Source organism: Lemur catta, chromosome 9 (genome assembly GCF_020740605.2).
Source record: "Lemur catta isolate mLemCat1 chromosome 9, mLemCat1.pri, whole genome shotgun sequence".
Classification (NCBI taxonomy): Eukaryota; Metazoa; Chordata; class Mammalia; order Primates; family Lemuridae; genus Lemur; species Lemur catta.
The window spans coordinates 68,585,268-68,609,365 of NC_059136.1; the positions used below are offsets into that span (position 1 = coordinate 68,585,268).

Here is a 24,098-nt window from a genome sequence, read left to right on the forward strand (position 1 = left end):
GTGTGTGTATATATACACATTCTCTTATTAGTTCTGTTTTTTCTGGAGAGCTCTGACTAATGTAGGGTTACAGCCTCTTGTTCTGTGTAGCTTAAGAATAGGCAAATACTTTGAAGGAAAAGGAGGCATATCAGGCTCCCTCTGGTTTTCTTTTCCCAGTGTTTTGGCCCCTCAAGTCCTGACTGACATGGTAGACTGAACCTCAAATTTGTGTTTCTCTGGCATTATAAATCTCCTGAAAGTTCTGATCCACTACTTTCTGCTCAGTTGTTCATTCCTATGATGCTTACAAATTGGCAGATGCCTCTAAAGAAAAGCATCAGGAAATGTCTGACTCAAAACAATGTTATTTCTCTTCTTTCTTGAATCATGGTCACTCAAACTCTGGTTCCCTTGATTGCTCTCCAATACCTTAAAACAGTTGTCTATTTGGTTTTATTCAGCTTTTACAGTTGTTCTCAGCAAGGGGATTGGTCTGATTGATGCAAGCTCCTTCATCATGACAAAAAGCAGATGGACATTCAGCAGACTAGAGTGCATATGCTTCTTTAAAACATGATCTACTTCCATTTCTATTTTCTGCATTTTGTTTTACTTGCCTTTATCATCCCTATATGAAGTTGATGAAGTGAGTAACAAAGTCATGCAGAATAAGCAATCAGACAAACAGACCATGGTGTCCAAGCCTTTTGTCATAAGGGTGGAGATTCTGGAATTTATGACTTATGCATAAATTAGTGTCTGTAATTGGAAAAAGTATTCTGAAGAGCCTGATCCTGGTTTTGACATTCTTTTCCACATACACACACAAAAAAAAGTGAGAGAGAGGGATCAAGATGATCAAGATAATAAGATTTTAACAGAATGAAACAATTAGTAACATCCAAGGAAAGAGAGAGGGGCTATATCTATGTTTTCATACAGATATATAGATATTAATTGTACTTAATAAGCAAGTCAACCAATATTAATGTATTAGTAACAGAGAATCCCCAATGCCTGTACTATTCATACACATTATGTATCAATGAGAGTAATGTGAGCATTTAGCTTGATTCTTACTTTGTAGGTTATATTTGTCATATGTATGTGGGCTGTTTTTTCTTCTTTGTCCATTAAATTTTTTTTGAAAGTCTTTAAAGAACTATGAGTTTGCTAGTTTATATGAAGGACATTTCCAAGAGTGAAGGAAAGGAGGTGGATCAGAAAAAAATAAGATATTATAATAAAGTACCTGGAGAATTCATAGAAAGCATATTTCTGGCATAGGTAAGTGCCACACTACTCAACAACATAAGTCTCCTGAATGGCACAGACTGCATCTATTAACACATGAACACAGGTTGGCTGATAACCATGAACTGAACCTCGGGTGTATCTCAAGTAATCCCTTCTGCCTGCATTGTTTTTTGTTTTGTTTTGTTTTATGTTCCTTAGAGAGAAAACCTTCAGCACTGACTAGAATAACAGTCTCCCTTGCTATTCTGGTAGATATGGGCTTCTGATTTTATATTAAGGAGGTATAACATTTTTTTCTATGTCTCTAGCTGGTCCTAAATTGAATTCTAAGGAAGTCACCCAGCACAGTTCAGCACTTTCATGAATCTACTTTGGAAATATTGAATGTTTATTTATCAGATGTGCATTTAAAAAATAAGATAAATTAATAAAAATTTGAGAAATAAAATATATTTCATAATTTTCTAAACATTGTTGATGCTTAATTAATATTGCTGACTAATTATATCTGAAAAAAGTCATTTTTCATACCAGTTATTTGAGATTTTTAAACTTTCCTATTACTAGGGGAAAATTAATCTGCCTGATAGGTAAGAGTGTACCTTTAAGCCACTGGAAATAATCATTCCAGCATGCCATTTAGTAAAATTGCTCCTCCATACCTGGTTATACTAAAAAAAAAATGTAACTATATGCATATTCACAATTATGTAACAAAGAGTAAATACTAAGAACTGAAAATATTTCTATATTACAATGTGGAATTTAGTTTCAATTAAAGAAGGTTGTTAATGTCTAATTTAAATAACCATAAATTTTTTAAAATTGGCACATAAAGTTTATTAAAAAAATTAATGGAGCATATGTTAAATGCATACTTTATATGTCTTCATACATAAGTGCTCAGCACATGTTCATTAACTATTGCAGTTATAAAACCTAAAACGCCTTAATAGATTAACATCATTCATTTGTTACATGGTTTATCCATTTGTAAATTGACTGCTCTGATGTAATTTGAATTTTATGTAAAAGATGATAACGTCTGGTAGCTTTATATAGCAGAATTTTTCTTTTTTAATGAACCAGAAACATTGCTCCTGACATATTCAAACTAAAACATTTCCCCCACATAACACTAAATTCAATGGCTCATATATCCATTTAATCTGAATTTAATGTTTTCTTATAAAGAAGATTCAGTTGACTAAGCTTAGATATAAAGTGAAATAACTCTGTAGCCTAAGTTCAACGTGAAAATAATTTAATATTTACATTTTTTTCAATTTGACATTTAATTACTTATTTATTGATATGTATTATATGTACGTATTTTTGAGGTACATGTGATAATTTTATACATTCATATAATTAAATCAGGGTAATTGGGATATCCATCACCTTATATACTTATCTTTTCTTTATGGTAGGAACATTCAAATTATTCTCTTCTAGCTATTAAGATTTTGAAATGCACAATCTATTAATGTTAACTAAAGTCACCCTCCTGATCTATCAACACCAGGTCTTATTTCTTCTCTTAATTTAAGTGTATATTCATACCCATTGATCAATTTTTCTTCGTCTCCCCTATCCTCTACCTTCCTGGCCTCTGGTAACTACCCACCTAATCTCTATCTTCATGCGATCCATAGCTCCTGCATGAGTGACAACATGAACTATGTGTGCTCGGCTTATTTCACCTAACATAATGACTTCAGTTCCATGTTGCTACAAATGACAAGATTTTGTTCTTTTTTATGGCTGAATAATATTTCATTTTGTATTAATACACCCCATTTGCATTATCCATTCATCCACTAATGGGCACTTAAGTTGATTCCGTATCTTGGTTATTGTGAATAGTGCTGCAATAAACATGGGAATGAAGATACCTCTTCAATATGTTGATTTCCTTTCTTTTGCATATATACCCAGTAGTTAAATTGCTGGATTATGTGGTAGTTCTTTTGCTAGTTTTTTGAGGAACTTCCATGCTGTTGTTCTTAGTGGCTATACTAATTTACATTACCAGCAACAATATATGAGGGTTCCTCTTTCTCCACACACTTGCCGACATCTGTTATCCCATCTTTTTGATAAAAACCATTCTATTAATAACACAAGGAACCTCAAAAACTACACAAATACTTAGAAATGAAACAACATGTTCCTGAACAACCAGTGAATCAAGGAAGAAATTTAGAAGGAGATTAAAAAATTTCTTGAAACAAATGAAAATAGAAATACAACATACCAAAATCTATGGTATGTAGTAAAAGCAGTGCAGAGGTAAGTTTATGGCAATAAATGTGTATATCAAAAAAGTTGAAAGACTTCAAATAAACAGCCTAATAATGCACCTCAAGGAACTAAAAAAGCAAGAACAAACCAAATACAAAATTAGTAGAAGGAAATAAATAACAATGATATGATCAGAAATACAATAAATAAAATAGAAACTAAAAAAATACAGAAGATCAATGAAATGAAAAGTTTGTTCCTTGAAAAGATAAACAAAATCAACAAACCTTCAGCTACACTAAGAAAAAAAAGAAAGAATACCCAAATACATAAAATCAGAAGCAAAAAAAGAACATAACAACTGAAACCATAGAAGTACAAAGAATCATTAGAGACTATTAAAACATCTATAGACCAACAAATCGGAAAACCTAGAAGAAATGGATAAATTCCTGGACACATGCAACCTACCAAGATTCAATCATGAAGAAATAGAAAACCTCAACAAACCAATAATGGATAAAAAGATCAAAGCTGTAATAAAAAGCCTCCCATCAAAGAAAAGCCCACAACTTGATGCCTTCACTGCTGAGTTCTACCAAACATTTAAATCAAGAACTAATACCAATTCTACTCAAACTCTTCAAAAAAATTCAAGAGGAGGAAACACTTCCAAACTCATGCCTTGTTTACCCTGATAACAAAACCAAACAAGAACACAGACTAAAATGAAAACTACAAGCCAATATCACTAATGAACATAGATGCAAAAATCCTTAACAAAATAGTAGCAAGCCAAATGCAACAATTCCTTTTTTGCTGATGGTTAAAATAAGCATTTTGAATTGTATTTCAGCCTTTTCTATATTTACCATTAAAGAGCTATATCTTTTTAACTATGTTCAACACTTGTCAATGCAGGAAGCATATAAAAATGATAAGATGAACTTCTGTGTGCACAACTATCTGGCTAAAGAGACCTAATTTCTCCTATTTAGATAAAAGTAGCCATTATCCTAATTATTAAGATATTATTTATTTAACTTTAGCACAATTGTATGTAACCCTAAAAAAATATAGTACACTTTTACCTATTTCTACATGCTGTATAAAGTAATATTACGGTAAACATTAATCTGTGTTTTTGCTAAATATCAAGTTTTTGAAATGCAACCATGTAATGTAGTCCATTCATCTTTTTATCACTGCATGACTATACTCAAATTATTCGTTTTGTTGAACATTTGTGTTTTTATCGTATCTAGCTATAAAACAATGATGATACAAGCATTATTGTACATGTTTCCTCATTTTGAATACAATGGTTTATCTAAAATATGGGCCTAAGGATACAATTTCCATGCTATAGGCTGTGTTAGTACTTGAACATCTAATATGAAATTGTTTTCCAGAATGCAAATTCTAACTTATACTCCTACCAGCACTATAAACACATGCAATGTCTATTTCTTCACAAATTCTCCAACATTTTATATTGTCTAATATTTTTAATCTTGTCTAATATTTTTAATCTTTGCCAATTTGGTGATAAGAAATATTTATTGTAATTTTTGGTTTTATGTAGATTTATTTTTAAATGTACAAATTATTTATGGTACATTTCCTTGATTGCTAAACTGATTGAACATCATTTCATTTGCCAATTCCTTAATTTATAGTTTCTGTTCTATAAAAGACCTATTTATATATATTTCTAGTTTTCTTTTTTTTATTTCTAGATTATTATATATTCCAGATACTAATCCTTTGTCAATTATGTATGTTGCAAATATCTTCACCCAATGTTGCCTTGTCTTTTCATTTACTTAGGGTGTCTTTGGAGGAATAAGTGTTCTTGATTTTAAACAAATATCCTTATAGTTTACTTCTATAATTCTCTTATTTTAAAAGTTTTTGCTACCATGATATCATAAAGAAATTCTGCCACATGATCCTTTAAAATATTTGCAATCTTCCCATTTACAAATGATCTTGTGATCCCAAATTAATTTTTATGAATGGTGTAAAGTAGGTGTACAGTTTTATCTTTTCCTTCTACATAGATAACCACTGTCATCATCCAAATTAGTGAATCATCTCACCACTTTCCTCACCGCTCTTCATGTCAATGTTTCACATTAAGAGGGCTCATGCGTGTGGAATTCATTCTTGGAATCTCTTGGCTGTTGGCATGTTCGTCTATAAGCCACTAAGGCACTATATTATTATAATTATTATCATTTTATTTTTTGGTTTGACACCTGGTTAGACAAGTTCTTCTTCTCAAAGTATTTTTTACAGGAGTATCTACCCTATTTTTAGCCTTTTGTTCTTTGGTATAATTTTTTAAATCCCTTTTTCAAATTCCACAAGAAATCTGTTTGGATTGTTTTCATTATAATTACTATTAAACCTATAGATCATTTGGGGACACTTATCTTTACAATACTGAATGTTTCTGTCCATGAATGTGGTCTATCTATAATATATTGAAGCCTTCTCTAATATCTTCCAATGAAAATGTATAATGTTCTCCAAAAAGTATTGTCACACATTTTAACATATTTTTTCAAATACTCAGAATTTTATGTAGCCATTTAAATAGATTATTTTATTAATGATATTTTCAAAATGATTATTACTTACATTTCTATGAATTATTTATTTTACTGCCAAATCAGCAAAGTATTGACAAATATATTTCCCTCTATTTTACTCAGATCTTTAGTTGTTTCCATTTAGAGAGGGGACTAGCAACGTTTTTCTATAAGGATCAGATAGCAAATATTTTCAGTTTCTTAGACCATACTGTCTCTGCCATAATTACTCAACTCTGCTGTTGCAGTGGACAGAAGCCACAAATGATATATAACAAATGGATGTGGATGTGTCATAATAAAACTTTATTTACAAGAGAAAGACTGTAGTTCAGATTTTGCTCAAAGGTTGGGATTTGTCAAACTCAAACCTAGATTGTCATTCATTTTATCAAGTCCCCAGATTCTTTCTATTATTTACTTTTTTATTTTTACAAACAAAATAATCATGCCATTATCCTGTATGAAAAAGCTCTTTAACATTTAACATAAATTAATAGCAATATTTTATGTAATATATGGTTAAAAGAGTATTACTAAGAATTGATATGTGTTTAAAATGTCTTAAAAATTACAGTATTAGATTTTCTGATTAATTTCCTCCTGTAGCAGCCGCTCTGTTCCCTGTTAATGTTTTACATCTAATTTTCTTTGTCCTTGGAAACCCCATTTTCAGGCTTTTATATTTATATGTTAAGTATAAGTAAAATATATTATTTAAACATCCATTAAAGTCTTTTAGGAATAAAGTACCAAAGTTAGAGAATTTTGCTTGATCTGGTAAAATTTCATGGTCCTTCTATAAAAAGTCTTTTGGTTTATTGCTCTTCTAATAATAGAAGAATTTTAACAGACCCATTCTTGTTAGGTGAGCTACTACCAAATGTGAATACAATGCAATCACTTTGGGAAAACAATTACTTACCTCACCTTACCTGAAAACAATTGTGTGTGTGTGTTTGTGTGTGTGTGTTTTTGTGTGTGTGTGTATTTATATGCTGGTTGAGTAAAGTCTTAGTGACCCCTGTAAGGAAGCCTTACTGTCCAGCCTGGATAACAGTGTGTGCCACAAAGGAAACCTTAAATAAACATTTTCTTACTGATTTTGAATAATCTAATCAATTAGCTGTATATTTTGTACAGTTCAAATTATGCATCCCGAAAATAGGCCAAAACAGTTTTATAAAAAATCAACTGGAAAAAAATAAGCTACAAAAATTGAGAAAATATTTTAATAGCCAGTATTAACTCACACAAACATGCACAGCTTTCACACAAATGACAAGGTTATGAAGAGAAATTATGGTCATCGCAGTTGACAAGAACACTAAACTAAGTGTAAACATTTAATTTTAATTGGAAGAATGACCAACAGTGTTGAGACCACTATATATCACCATGTTTTTGATCATTCTTTTCAAGTGATATGGTATAGGAACACATACAAAAGGAGATCCACTAAACCTCAGGAAGTCTCTTCCCCACTCTAAAGTTCAACCTGCTGCTCCAACTTTTTGCTCCCACAATGAGCTGTGCTTAGTCACTCTATTCATAGCATTAATCTCAAGCCATCAGCTACATTTCCAGCCATCCTCGCCCTGTTATCAACTCCAAGAGAGAGACTATTTTTTATTTATCACAGAACCAAACACATAGTAGGTGTTCGAAACTGTCTGTGAAACTTATCATAAAGACAACTAGCATATAATCATTTATCAGAACATACAAGGACCTTTTAAAGTATTTAAGGATTTTGGATGCTAACGTGGTAAATTTTCACAATAATTTATCTTGAGTGGCAGAACCAAACTAAAAGTCTGTATCCTGCCTTTGACCAGGGGATTCTTGAAAGCAGAGGGATTAGTCAGGTTTCTCCAATGGAACAGAACCAGAAGCATCAATATCCAAAGGCAGAAGGTGTGTGTCTCAGCATAAACAGAGTTAATTTACCTTTTCTCTACCTTTCTATTTTATTCAGGTTCTCAGTAGATTGAATGTTGCCCACCCATGTTGGTGAGTGTGACCTTCTTTATTCAGTTGATTGATTCAAATGCTAATCTCTTCTGGAAACACCCTCACAGACACACCCAGAAACAACTTTTTACCAGCTATCTTGGCATCTCTTAGTCCAGTCAAGTTGACAGCCCTATCAAAAAGTGGGCAAAGGACATGAACAGAAACTTTTCAAAAGAAGATAGACTAATGGCCAACAGACATATGCAAAAATGCTCAACATCTCTAATCATCAGGGAAATGCAAATCAAAACCACAATGAGATATCATTTATCTCCAATGAGAATGGCCTTCATCAAAAAGTCCCAAAACAATAGATGTTGTTGTGGATGCAGAGAGATAGGAACACTCATACACTGTTGGTGGGACTGCAAACTAGTACAACCTCTGTGGAAAGTAATATGGAGATACCCAAAAAAGCTACAAGTGGAACTACCATTTGATCCAGCAAATCAACCCAATCATGCCCTTTTGGGCATCTACCCAAAAGAACAAAAGACATTCTATAAAAAAGACAACTGCACTAGAATGTTGATAACAGCACAATTCACAATTGCAAAGATGTGGAAACAACCCAAGTGCCCATCAATACATGAGTGGATTAATAAAATGTGGTATATGTGTACCATGGAGTTCTACTCAGTCACAAAAACAATGGTAATATAGCACCTCTTGTATTATCCTGGATACAGCTAGAACTAAGCGAAGTATCCCAAGATGGAAAAACAAGCACCACATGTACTCACCATCATATTGGTATTAACTGATCAACACTTAAGTGTACATATAATAATAATATTCATCGGATGTCAGGCAGATGGGGGAGAGGAGGGGATGGGTATATACACACCTAATGGGTGCAGTGCACACCCTCTGGGGCATGGACACACTTGAAGCTCTGACTCGGGTGGGGCAAAGGCAATGTCTGTAAACTAAACATTTGTAACTCCATCATATGCTGAAATAAAATAATTTTTTAAAAGTTGACACATAAAATTGTCACATCAGAAAAGAAAAATAATTAAATTTGTAATTGAAAAGTAGTGCTTTTAAAGGGAAGAAGTCTATCCCAAAACTCAATCTGTTTTTGATATTCTAGTTTTTTATATTTTAAGAATTTAATAAAAACATACTGTTTAGCCGTTATTTGTGCTATATTTTAATAGGAAACTTATTAGGGACAAACCATAGCTCTTGAACTATGGCTAAATGTACTTGGATTTTCTGCTATCAACAAGTCAGAAAGAACCACACAGTACAGGCCTGTGATAATCTAACTGACATCTGCAAACCTGTAGCAGTAAGTAATCTATAAAGAGTACTCTTTTCATGGTCAAACATAGCCCCATAGGAAAACAATGGTGCTTAGTCTTCATAGAATATCTAGGCCTATACATAGTATATCTGTACACCTTTCAAGTAATTGGTGGTTTAATTTCAAATGCTTCCAAAGTAAGAAATGGTATGGTCAGAATGCACTATTACAAATATCTTAGGGGTGAATTGAAATTTCAAATTGCATTTGAATAAAACATAGAGGTTGTTTCTAGACTGAACAAGTGGAAAAAAAATCAAATAACTCTCAAGGAAAACAGTACAATATACAAGGCAATCTGATGGAGGAACATCTAGTAAAATAGTCACCTTCAAAGCATTCATTACTGTGTGTTTTCAGAAACTGTCAAGAATCTCAGAGGAAAACTAAAGATTTATGGTGCTAGTGGAGAAAAAACTGCTGTACAGAACCAAATTAAAAAAAAAACAAACATTTTTTCCCCAGACTGATCTTTAGAAATGAGGAGGGAGAATGTTGGTACTCAAAACACGTGGCTCAAAGAGGACAGGAAATGGATTTGTTGAAGAGGAAACAAACTATTGGCAAATGTGGAACACCTGCAGCAGCCAGACACTTTCCCTATGTCAGTCTTCACAGAAATCTGGAACTAGGGGAAGTTCATTAACTGCCCAAGTTCCCACAGCCAGTCAGTGAGAGGGCCAGCCAGGATATTTAGATTAAAAATTTACATACATTCTGCAAAATTATGTGGTTGTTCAAATAATGGTTTCTTTTTTTCACTTCAACATGAGTACAGGTTTTTTAATTTAAAATTTTTTTGTAGTTGCTGCTCATATCATAAGAAAAAAGGTATATTAAATATACATTCATCTTGCAACATCAGTCTATTATATCTTATTTTATTTAATAAAATCATAAAATGCTTCTTACATATTAGGCACCATGGTCAGGACTCTACAAATATTAACTCACTGAATCCTCACCATAACCATAGGAAGTAGGTTTGTTACTGCCACTGTTTTAAAAATGACAAAAATAAGATACAAAAGGCTAAGTAACTTTTTCAACACCACATAGACAGTGGCAGAGTCAGCATTGGAAGTTAGGTAGTCTGTCTACAGAGCCTCAGCTGACTCAATTATTTTTCTCTGCTACCTGTATATGCACTGAGTCAATCAAGTACATAAGATTGAGGAAAAGATAGCTATTGAATGCCAAAAAATTATAACATATATTTATTTTAGTATTCATTATTTTTTCAAAATGGATTGCATTGACAGATTTTTCAAAAATTTAAGATTCTTAAATCTATGTATTAATATAAATGACAGGTACAAATTATTTCAAATGGCTTTATCTTTATTTTTCTGATCTCTTCCCTCAAATAACTATAATCATTTCTTATCCTTTAACAGCTTAGTTCTACTTTCTTGAACAGGTATAATTTAATCAGGTCATCTACTGTAAATATAAATTATAATTAGTCAGTAAATTTTTAACATAAAAAGTTTATTTCCTGTTCTTTCTACATCTTGTTTCCTGTGGCCCTTTCTCAACCTCCCATGCCACCCTTTCCCTAGACCACAGATTGTCCCTTGGCTCCTTGGGTCTCCACAAATTGTCTCTGTTTACATTTTGCAAATCCATGAGGTAGATGACATAATCTAACTGCAGTTCAAAACGGCTTAAGTGACTTCCCCCAAAAGTCCTGTACCTTACCAGTAACAAGATAGGATTTGATCTCAGGTTTATTAACACTAATTCTTTCCACTTTAAAACATTTTCTTTTATTCTGTAGAAGACTTTTAAAAATATATTGTTTGTGACTGTTGATCTTTGGGTGGATGAAAAAAGGGAAAATCAGTATTAATCTATATAGAGAGATTTGTCCTCTGCAGAATATCACTACGTCATTATAATCTATAATCATACCCTCTACTTGGAATTCAGGCCATACTGAATGCAAAAGTCAATGAAGCAAAGGCTTTTTTTTTTTTAATTGGTCATTGAAATGTAACCAGGAAAAAAAAAAAGATTTTTTTTTTTTTTACTTTTTTCACAATTTACCAAGCTAAAGAGTTCAATGAAATTCTTCCCACCCCCAAATCCCTTTTCTATTACAGTAGACTCAAAGCAAAGGAGAAGCAAGAAACTGACTCAACCATAATTAAAGGAAGTGCTAGGAAATAGTTTTAAAAGGTCAAGAATCAGGTAAGTATGTGAGGGCTGCTGCCCTTCACCTATTGCTTGAACAGATGATGCCTGAAAATCTACTTGACTTATTTTTTCCCACAAGAACTTGCAAAACAATAAAACAAAGAGGATCTCAAATGACCTATCTTTGTTAAAGTGAAATTCATTAGTATTAGCCCTATACATGCATATCTATACTGAGAAAAGTATTCAGTTGATGTGAATCCACTACATTGGAACCAAAAATGAGAGAGGGAAGAGAGATTGATACTATTTGGATGCATGCAGCAGTCCAATTAAGCAAGATTCCTTTTCTTTTTTTAATCATGTTATAATTTTTATTATAACAAAAATATTAACACAGATTATTGACTATTAATTATGAGAGAAATTAGTCTGATTAAATCATGTGATACACTAGACAGCACTGAAATAGGCTCATTGTTAATTGTTACCCTGTTGGTCCCTTTCTAATTATCTCTCTGAAATCTCTTCTCTGTTTCTTTTACTGTCTCCTTTTTCTTCTCATGTTTACTCCCTGAGAAACTTCTCTAAGGATTAGTCCTCAGGTCTTTGTTCTTCACTTTAGGTAGTTCTGCTGTCTGAGAACTCATCAACTCTGATGACCTGGTCTCACCACTATTTGGAATATTCCTAAACCACTCTCCATTACTGACTTATTTCTATAATGCCAGTCACATCTTAAAGTGCCTGCTGGACATATCTCCATGACTATATTAATGTAATCTAAAACTTGTAATCTAAATTCTATTTACCTCCTCTAATTTAGAGATCTTTACCCTTCTCTACTCCGTGTATGATATCAGTTTTACTGATGCAAACTCAAGTTTTTAGTTGTTGATGTTCCCATTTAATGAAATCCATGTTCCCATTTAATGAAATCCATGTTCCCATCCAATTTCCACATCCTTGGATTCACCGTGACTATTAAATTCACATTTAATGTTTTGCTGCTGTCTTTGTTGTTCAGCCCCTCCTATCAGGACTCCTCCAGTTGTACCTTCTTTACCTCCATTTAACCCTTCTATGTTTGTTTTTCTTCATTAATTTTCTCCCTAGTTTTAATATACCAATATGTTCCTGTATGTCTGCTACAATAGTAATCTCCTTAAAGCAATTCCTTCATTATTTCTTTTTGTATCAGTCAAGGTCCTACTAGGGGAGAGAGATCACGTGGCACTTGCACACTATGATAAGAATGTAATGAAGGGACTAATTACTAGGTATGTAGGGAAATGAGATGGACAAGAAAGAGGTGGGAGTGTTTTCTGGAACCTGAAGACTGACAAGGCTGTGTGGAGAGGGCCCGCTGACAGGAGCTGTGGCCTTTTGTGTAAGATTCAGCCAGTGACACTACAGAGAGGGAGCCAGGGAGGAAACAATCTGACTTCCACTCTCCAATATCTTTCTGGCCTCCACTGGTGCTCTCCAAGGGCAGACTCCAATGGCAAGCAAGAAGGCATAAAAGCCCTTGGATGCAATCCTACAGGCCAGCCTTGGGGTAAAGAGCAAAGCAGAGAAAGACGGGGAGTGGCCCTGGTGAGTGAGGAGGGGGAGAAAGAGAAGATATTCAAACTTTCTATCGCCTTAACTGTTCAGCTTATTGCCTAAACCACCCTTGCGAATCTGACCTAGACCAACTTTTCTACTTTCTTTCTCTTCTCTCCTCTTTTTCTAGACCTGCCGTTTATTCATTTCCCACTGAATTTCCCAAACTTCGTACATACAGATGTAGGACATTTGCTCATTTTCATTTCTAAATAATTGCTTAAAACACAATTCTTCCCAGTAAATTTATGTGCCTTCCCTCCTTTCTGCATAATCAAATCCTACTTTTCCTTTAAAGCTCCCCACAGGCTCCCTTTCTCAACTGGCATTATATGGCTACTGGCCCATGGTACCTCTGACAACTTATAGCACTTTTTGTCCCAGGTATTTAGCATTTCAATAGACACTACCTCATATTGTCATTTACTGTGTAGGTGTCCATATTTTGAGCCCCTAATTTTATGGCAAGAAAAAAAATTCCTCTGAGTATCAGATTTCCCACAATATCTATCAGAGCTTTGTAAATAGTGCACACTAATTTTTAAATTTGAGAATAGGAGCAATGTCCCATTCACTTTTGGCTTCCCCAGTATTCAGCTGTCAGTACATGGCACAAAGTGAGTGCTTATTTAAGGTTTGTTGAACTAACTAAATTATTATAAAATACCAGTGAAAAAATAGGTTGTGTATTTCCATTAACTTATTCCCTAAGTATTATAAAATAACTAATTGCTACTCTGTTTATAAAGCTTACAGAGTCTAGATATGAAACTGTCTTTCTTCATATAAAAATAAGCATTGAAATGAAAACATAATTGATTTTGAATAATGTTAAAACTTTCACTGTAATAACAAAATATTAAAAGTCAATTATTATTATTTGATGTTAAATAGTCAACATATTTCATAGAGTTGAATATGAAGGGAAAGTACCTTTGTTTCTCATTTAAGTAAACCTAAAAATGAAAGAGCTTCTTCCTTTTTCCTACATAAGATTTAGTATATCTTAACCACAATTAAATCATATTTTTCATAACAATGAATAAAACTCTGGTTATAACAGCATGGAAAAAATAGAAATGCATGTTAGAGGGGCTACCAGGGACTTATGCTAATTTAAATCTTTATATATTTGTTGTTCCACTCAAAACACTCAAGTTATCAATTTATGTGGGAATAAATGAGTCTGCCTAGCAGATATGGTAGTCAAGATGGATTCCACACTGATGGTTTTAAAATCTACCTACATCCAACACCTTAAAAGAAATGCTTTCCTCAAAGAAAGTTTGCTCAGAAGTATATTAAAATATAAAAACAGATAAATCAGAAGAGTTTCTCTTCATGTAAGAGATGAGTACCTGAGAGCCGACCAGTGTTTGGAGGGGTGAAGTGTTCTAACCCAAAGTTCCTATTGCTCATGGTGGTCCTAAAATGACTAAAGAATAAAATTAGAAAAATAGTGTGATGGAATATATTTATGGTCATGTGACTCTGAGTAGTATCACAGCATTTGTAAAGAGTTAATGCTACATGGTACCTAGACAGAAGTAGTCAATCCAATTTTTAAGAAAGATTGTCATGATACTAAAGTACCAGTCATGTTCAACACTCAAAATATTAGGAAGACAATACCACAAGAACTAGGGAACTGAAATTTCACTAATGGTCTTAAGGGTCATATTTTTATAGTTAGGTTTGTCGATTTGCAGAATGATTGTCTGGCATAATGTCCAAGGAACTCCTGAGGATTTTGTGTCAGAAATGTATTCATCTACTCAACATCACTTCTTTATTTCTGCCTTGCTTGTTAACAGAGGCCTGATTTGGTTCAGGCATCATGCAGCGAAGTGCCAAGAGATCATGGACCTATCCCTTGGGACTTAATCTTGATTGCTTTAAACTAATAAGGGTGATCATATTCACTTCTGTCAATTTTGGATTGAAAGGTAGATATATAACCCAGTCTGATCAATGAGACAGAAGTGGGAATCTGTGCCTTGTACAGATTCTGTGGAAATATTCCCTTCACTGATAAAAGGGAACATGATGATGAAACACCCTCACCTCATGCCTGGAAAAGTGTCAACAATTGAGGGGCAAATCTGAGGAAGAAATCTAGTATTCAAAGCACAGGATGGAAAGCTGGGGGTGGGGGGGTCTCTGTTCCCCACTGACATCGTTGTGGCCCTAAATTAATCAAACTCTAAGTCATCTCTCTCCAGACTTTCTAGATAATAAATACCCTAATGTTTAAACCATTATTGGTAGGCATTTAGATTACACAAATATAAAACTCTCTTAACTGACTCAAAAGTTAAGACCAAATTTTCTGAGTTTCATGAAATGGTTTTCAATTGTAAGAAGAAAAAATAATACTCTATATTCAAAAAGTTACAGATTACTCTCAACTCATTACCTTATGCTGATGTCAAAAATGCTGATAGTTATTGGCATCATCCATTTTGGGTTTGGTGAACTCAAAAGCTTCTCACCCCAATGGAAATTACAGGAAGAGACAATGGAAATTATGATGTGGGAAATGCGAAAGTATAAATAAGCTTATTCTAGAAGCAATGGAAAAATCATAGAACAGTCTTGCCAAAGCAAAAATTACAGAGTGGGCTTGCCTCATCTTTTCATCATTTTGTGTTTGTTAGAAAAAATTTTAAATTAAAATAGTAAAGAATCCCAAGGCAATTGCAAAAAAACAACACAACAAAAAAGTAAAGGAACTGTGGTCTTAAGGCAGTAGATCTGGAAAACTTCATGAAAATGAAATAGGCACTAAAGTAAAGTACACCAATGGATATAAGATATCAGTCCAAGATTCTGCTAGACTTTAAATGAACCTGGCATATGGTAAGCACTCAGTAATTATTAACATTAGTTTCCTCATCATAAATACTGCTATTAAGGGGAAAGCAAACACTACCAAGAAAAATATAAATCTACTAAAAAATACTTGGGAGAAAAGAAAATTTTAAACATGAGCATTTCAAGAATGTTAAGTAATTAAGGCAAAAATCTTTAAAACAATAAGTATAGTTTCATTAAATCACAATCTCACTTGGATCAATTTAATTGAAAATTTTCAGAATTTGACACAGGAAGCAGAGAAAAAAATGTGTACTGATAGAGAGGAATTTAAAGATGTAACCAACATTTAAATACCTATCTTTTATAAAACAATTTTCAATTCAAAGAGGAAGTCAAAACTGAAATTAAAATTATTTATAAATTTAGTGGTAGTGATGGATCAATAGGACACACAATTGAAAAACTACAGTTACATTGCAAAGAATATGAATATTTCAGATTTTCAAAAGCTCTAAATGTAAATATAAAATTAATAAAAGTATAGATTAAAATTTTTTAAAAAATATATTTTTATAAAATCATGGTGACAGAGAAACTCAGATGCCTTAAAGGTAGACATAAAACGTATCTGACTACATAAAATTGACATATTTATAAAAATAAAAGAACCATAAAGTAAAACATTAACAGTATATTATACTGAAAGAAAATATTTGCAATACATGTAATACAAAACAAGTTAAGTCACTATTCTACTCAAAGGTCTTATAAATTAATAAGCAAAAAGACAAAAATCTTGAGAGTAAAATGAGCATACAATGAAACAGGGAGCATGCAATCCCATATCAACCAGAAACTGCATTTATTTCCCTATCTTCAAATTTAACACTTATTTTTAACCTTATATAAAGTTGAAATTATTTAAGGTTTGTAAATCCAATACCTAGAACTGTAAGATAAACAGGAACTTTGAATATATTTTGGTGTCTTTAAAAATAGTCAAATGAGAAACAGTCTTAAAAAAATTAAAAATTGAGGATGATATAAAAAATGATTAAAAGCTTTAATTCTATTTAAGTGCATGTTTTTGAAATGAAATATATCTAAGTTAATGTTTATATGTGAAGTCCTTTTATTTTATGATTTTTAAAAAAAATATTGGTAAGCAGACTTAATATATACCAATAAACATCTCTCCTTTATTGCTCTTATAATAGAAGAGCTGTTAAATCATCTTATACATAGTATAATTTTTACTCTTTCTCTATTTATTTACAGATAGTAATAAATTTGCTATGACCTGGTGTTTATTTTCAATTGCATCACACATTTTAACTCTCTATGAAAACAATAGGCTGCTACATGTAGTAATAACAAGAAATACCTTCACATTATAAATATATCACAAGCTATCTATATTAAATTTTTAAATGACTAGAGAGACGATTAGATATTATGTTCCAATTTCATTGTTAGAGCAAAAATATTTCCTAACTGACATTTTAGTTTTGAGCTTTTAAATATTCTAATATTTACATTTTATTTTAAGCACAATATAATTGCATAGATTTTAAACATGTCAATTTGGATAAAATAAATGTAATATATAAAAACAGAGCTTTGAATCAATGTGGATTCAATCCTCTATCATTTGCAATTTAGTTGAATCAAAACTCATTTCACGGTTCATCTTTGATATTTTGAAGGCTCTGTCTAATTAAATTAAACTAAATTTAATTTAATTTATTCTTATGGAACATCTTTAAAATTCCTAGCATACTCTACTAGGCATCAGAAAAAAATAAGCTCCTTGACTTCAAGGAAGTCACTTTTACATTGGGATTGAGATATGAGTCGGGGGAGACTAACATTTAAAAGTAGCAGAGAATCATTTAAAAGTCCAGGAATAAATGAGATAAGAGATGGAGGGAATCAATGGAAGACCAGACTTGGAATGAATCCATGAAGAATCCTGGATACGGAGAGGCAATAAATGAATGAGGGGAACTGAGCCTAGGGAACAGCATATACAGAACGTCAGCAGCACCCATTATCAAAAATCTGGAGGCAGAGGAACGAGATATCTTAAATATATAGTCTTTGCCCTTATTAAACATGACTTTGCTTTTACTCTTCCAAGATATTCCAATATTCTTGACCCAGAACTTAAAATAAGCTGGAATTTGTCCTTGTTTGAAATTATTGGTCTAGTTTTATTCTGGATCTAAAGATGAAATTACTATTCAACTGCACTATGAAAAGATACGTTCTTTCTCCAGGGTAAGAAACCATTTATCAATGGACAAACCACTATGTATTTCATGCTCTTATAATCTCACTCCTAAACCACAGCAGTGACCACATTATTATTCTTCCTTCTTCATGTAAGAGACACACTGCTAGATACTTTTATTGTTATCCATTCAAAAGTCTTCCATGTATTAATTATTATGTTAAATGCTATTGTGGGTATAAGTCAAAGTCTATCCATAATTTCAAGTAGTGTCTCAAATAAGTATAAACTTCTTAAACTTTAAATTCAATATCCTTTTGAAAACTGAGATCAGAAAGTTGACAGCAAAGATTAAAAGAGAACTTCTTCTTGACAGTTGTCAGACTCCTGAGGTTTTCTCCCTCCTCCACTCCCTCTGATCCCTGGCCTCAAATGAGAAGACAGAAATTTAGTGGAGTAAATTTGGGGCTCTCCCTCCATTTGTCAGGTGGACCCACAAAACGTAGCCAGCATAAACTCTCTGGAAAGGGAATAAGTCTAGAGAATTTCCTGGAAAGGTGAGTTGACCCAGAGATCCTTGTGGTCAACACTGCCTGAAACCATGGACCAAGGGTGTGGTACTAAATAGCCCCCTACAGGAGGCAACACCCCGTCAGGGAATTACAGGAGGAACAACACACAAAAGACTGAGAAAAAGAGCCTATGTTTGGACATCCAGTCATAGACGGTCCCCATAGCATTTTATCTTTTTTTTTATTGATACATAATAATTGTACATATTCATGGATTACATGTTACATCTTGATACAAGCATACAACATACAATGATCAAATCAGGGTAACTGGGACAAGATTCACCTAAAACATTCATCATTGCTTTATGTTGGGAGCATTTGAAAACTTCTAGCTATTCTGAAATATAATAAACTATTGTCAACTATAGTTACCCCATTGTACCACTGAACATCAGAACTTCTTCCTTCTATTAAACAGAATTACCCCTTCACCAACATCTCTTCATTACTCCATCCCACCACCCTTACCAATCTCTAGTAGCCACCATTCTATTCACTACTTCCTTGAGATCAATTATTTTATATACACAAAGGACTATTATTTAGCCATGAAAAAGAAGGAAATCTTGTCATTTGCAGAAACATGGATAGATCTTTAGGACATTATTTTAAGTGAAATAAACCAGGCACAGAAAGACAAATATTTCATTTTCACACTCATATATGTGACCTAAAAAAAATGTATTTTATCTTTAATTCTCACTCTCCCTCCTTTCCTGATCTTGGCTGAGAAGAGCAGGAAAAAGCAGCTAGTAAGCAGAAGAGTATGCAAAGTAAGAAAAGGGGAATAAACTGACTTAACCTCTCTCTCCACTGCAGGATTCTATGGCACAATAACGCACACACACAGCTGTCAAGCATGACCGACTGAAAATTTAATATAAAGACAGGACTGGAATTTTTAAGACTACAAAAACAAGACTATTTGTTAATACCTAGGATCTTATTGTGATTTCATCTAGAGAGCATGGAAGAATAATATTGCACTACCTGTTTGAAAATTTTGGTGTAAAAAATAAATAAATAAAGCTATTTTATAATGTTGCCTCCACTGGATCCAGCTTGTTGAATACATATTCTTACCAAATGAATTTTCCACATAGCTTCAAGTGTTTGTATTTCAAAGAAAAGTTCAATAAACTAGATAGTTCTTTTAATAATTATTGAGGACCTTCAACTTAATAACTTGTTCTTATAATGTTGCTAACTTTTATCATATCAAGAAGATATTTTAATGAAATATATTTTATTGCAGCACAGAAATATATATTAAATACAGAAGTATATAAATATAAAATATAGGAGAATATTGCATATGTGTGTATATATGTATTTTACCATATAACACTATACTTATACTGAGATATCTCTAAGAAATTTGAATTTATTTATGATTATAACTTGAAAAATTGTAAGATTAGAAAAAATAAAATCAGTTAAAGATTTTAAAACTACTTAGAAGTATTAAGTTGGTAATCTTATAAATGAATATGTAATTTTTCTTTCTTTCCTTATTTAAGACACTCAAATGAAAAAGCTTTTAGCTTTAATGTATAAATCTATTATCAAAAAAAGCAAAACAGATTTTGCTATACATTTATACTACACTAATTTTTTTTTTCCTGTTTAGATCCATAGCAGGGAGTAAGTACAGCAGATGTTTGTAACTCTAACAATTTTTACTCAGAACCATAAATTATCTCATGAAAAATAAATTTCAACCTTAGACTATGTGTTTTTCAACTTATGTTCATTATATTCAGATGATGCCCATTTGTTTACAAAACTGTCAGGGTTAAATTGAACAGTGAAGATGTTTTTAACTTTTTCTCCTTCTTAGTAGTTCATTTCTCTGTTACAACACAATAAAAAAACCAAATAATAACAAAAAAAACCCAAATAAAAGAAGAAAAAAATATAACCCTTATTTATTTTGTGCAAAACCACAAAACTCTCCTAGGCACAAATTTTTGGAAACAGTAATATTTTTATCTGAAAAAGGTCCATTAAATAAATACACAAAAAGTCAAGTTTCTAAAATTAGGGAAAGAGTAACAACATGTTTTATAACTACAACTAACTCATAATTTCTACAGGCGACAGACTTGGCAAGAATCATTTAAATTTTTAAGCAATCTAAAATAAATTTTAGTCACTAATCCAATACTTGTCTTTCTGCAAACCTAAACAACAGCAAAAACCATTCTGTTGCTGACAGTTAAAATTGCCTGCCTTGATTTCTATCTTTTTATTTTTTCAAAAGATTCTATTAAAGTAGAAAAAAATGAGATTTAGAGCTGAACTGCCTGCCAGCCAGCTAGCAATAAGAATCCATCACCGGAGTACTGATAGTCCCTGACATGTTGTATCAGTACAACGGATAAAGGTTTAATGGTGTTGAACAGGCACGAGGTGCTGGTGGTAGAGAATGCACTGGAAGGTACAATATCTCAGACTTCTGAGATGTTGTGGGATGAGTGATTATAAGAATCACAGCATAGAATGACTTGCTGGGAGGTAGGAATGCACTAGAGGAAAACAGTAAAAAGTAAGGGAAATCAATCACCAGTTTAAGATGAATTTTCTAATCCAAGCATTCTTTGGCAGCATGTAAAGTAAATCTCATCTTTTACAGTTAGAGGGCAGAAAAATCTGAGGATTTTGCTTCACACTTACATATATATATATAAATATCATACATATATTTATATATTTTTGTATTTTCTGGAGCTCTGCTATAACAGTTTTGAATCCAGCAAGTATTTTGGTAATTTATGCTAAAGCTATGGCCCTGATTGGGAAGAAGTGAAGAAATGGAGCTCTAAAATTTGAAATAGTGACATTAAAACCTTGGTACATAAAATGTCATTGTGGCTACCTCTTACAGTGGGAAAATATGCAAAATGTCTAAAAAATAGAGTTTTGGTTCAGGTATGGTTCACAGTGGCTCACTGGGGTGCATAGACCCACCAAGTGGTAATTTGCATGATCCCTACGTATATAATTTAAGTGGATATTTATTTGGTAGATGGTAGAACCCCCACATTGGTTTCTTGGCCAATGTGGTAAGAGCTATCACAGTAAAGAAGATCAAGTGGAAGTCTATGAATTGCTCTCTACCTCTCCCTCCATCCTGGCCAGGATAGTAAATCAAAAACAGTATCACATCTCAGGTGGAATGTCACAGATTAGTGCTGTTCTCAAAGACCTAATGTAGGATGTGGAGCTGGTGGTTCCCATCATAGCCCCACTTAATATGTAAGTTTGGCCTTTAAAAAAATCAAATGGATCCTCAAAGATTGGATTCGACTACTAAAAATTTAACTAAGAAACAGTGCTAGTCATAACTGTTGTACCAAATATGCGGTATTTGGTAGAGCAGATTAAAATGGCATCAGGTCCATGGTATGGGGCCACTGACATGACAAATGTATTCTTTTCCATCTCCATCAAGAAAGAGGCCCAGAAACATTATTCATTCAGGTGAGATAAAAAATATTTTTATAGGCTTGTCTCATTTTTATCCTTGTCATCCTTTCTTAGTTTTATCCATACTCATTCTTCTTAAGCTTGATATTGGTCCTAGGTGTTTCTGACTACAACCCATAATGCTAAATAATTTGGCTTTAATTGGTTCATTTTCTGCATTGGACATTTTGGCCACTCTAAATCTAGAATGGGTTTTTTGGCCACAATCTATTCAAACAAGACTTGACTCCCATGTAGAGTATCCAGAGATCAAAAGAGATATTGAACTTTTATTTCTGACCAGCTACTAGTCTTGAAGTCTTAAAATATTACATATATGCAAAAGATTTATTTGATTAAGAATTTCTGACTGTAATGAAATCAACCCCTTCATTACCTTACCATTGCTCTTGAGATAAACATGAAAAATATACATTCTTGATTTGATTTAAAAGCCTTTCATGATCATTCTTCTGTCTCCTCCTCAAATTACCTGTTACCTCTCCCTCGTCTCAAACTGCCATCCGTCCTTTTTCAGGGATCCAGCCACACTGACCTTGTCTCAGTTATCAAATGCAGTGCACAAGCCCTGCCAGTGGGGGCAGTATGTTCCTGAAGGCATACTTCATCAAAAATTTGTAATCAAATTCAAGTTCAATATGAATCGTATATTTTAAATTTTAAAGGATATATTATCTTGACTACGTCAAGACCCTGAAAATATTTGCATCTGCATATCTGGAAGAGGTATAATTTTACAAGCATGTTACCTTGTTTAGGAAAAAAGCAAATATTCATCTCTTACCAATGAGCCACGTGAAGATGGGTTCATTGCAGCAAGTATAGAGTTTCTCAAGTCTTCATTAAAAATAGTGCCATTGAAACTCTGAGGCACGAAGGAAGCTGTTGACTCATTTTCTTCAAATTTGTTTTTGTTATCTTTTATTTGAGGTTGAGCTACGCCTTTCAGTATTATATAAAATCCATCATTTCCAGCCACTGAAACAAAACAAAACCAAAAAAGATACACTATATGCTTCATATCCCAGGCCCTTTGACATAGATATGACTAATATATATATTGCACTTGCTGTATTTGTAATAGACTCTTTTTAGTTTATTCTATGATAATGACTATAATGTAACATTTAGGCATTTACAAATAATTCAATCAAATAACAAGAATGACAAAGAGATGTCTACATATTTGGACAGTTCTTTTTAGATTATTATGGATAGTAGCCCATCCTCTCATAGAACTGATAGGTTCTAGGAAAACAACATTAAATTGTGAGAAAAATGGGACCAGAAAATCCCTTAAACATTTTAAAAATATTTGCTACCCCTCTAAATGACATTTTGCCTATTTTATACAAGTAACTATATATACCTATTAATAACTATCATTTATTTTTGCTCTGGACATGATGGTGATCACTAAAAGAACTTAATAAAGGAGATAGTTTGAAGGGGAGAGAAGAGGTTTTCCAGTCTCTGTCCTACTCCATAGTATAAGTCTCCACAATTTGTCATCCAATCCTATTCCTAAAGTTCGAATTATGTGCCTGTAGGTCTTGCAGGTGTACTCACGAGCGAATATTTTTAAATGCAACTTAAATTAGCACCAGCTCTTTGGAATCCTACCCTTTAGAAGAAGGAGGGTATGGGAATAGGATGGGTGTCTTTCTCCATGTATCAGTTGTTTACATTACTTTGTAAGATTGGAGCAAATTATTCAAGTGCTGTCAGGAGAGATTTTCTTACACATTGCTTATGAACTTGCTATAAGTAGAAACTTTACAAATTGATTTTCAGGGACAATAGTCAGAAATGTTGCCAACTGCTTTACTTCT

The 24,098-nt window shown here is 32.8% G+C and overlaps 1 protein-coding gene across 1 annotated transcript in view; it reads right to left on the minus strand.

Moving 5' to 3' along the window:
* Positions 1-24,098, minus strand: part of CNBD1 (cyclic nucleotide binding domain containing 1) — a 345,001-nt gene that overhangs the window by 129,735 nt on the left and 191,168 nt on the right. The window contains exon 6 of the mRNA XM_045560473.1: positions 23,051-23,244. Within this exon, the coding sequence (XP_045416429.1) occupies positions 23,051-23,244 (194 nt within the window). The remainder of the gene's footprint in view (positions 1-23,050; positions 23,245-24,098) is intronic.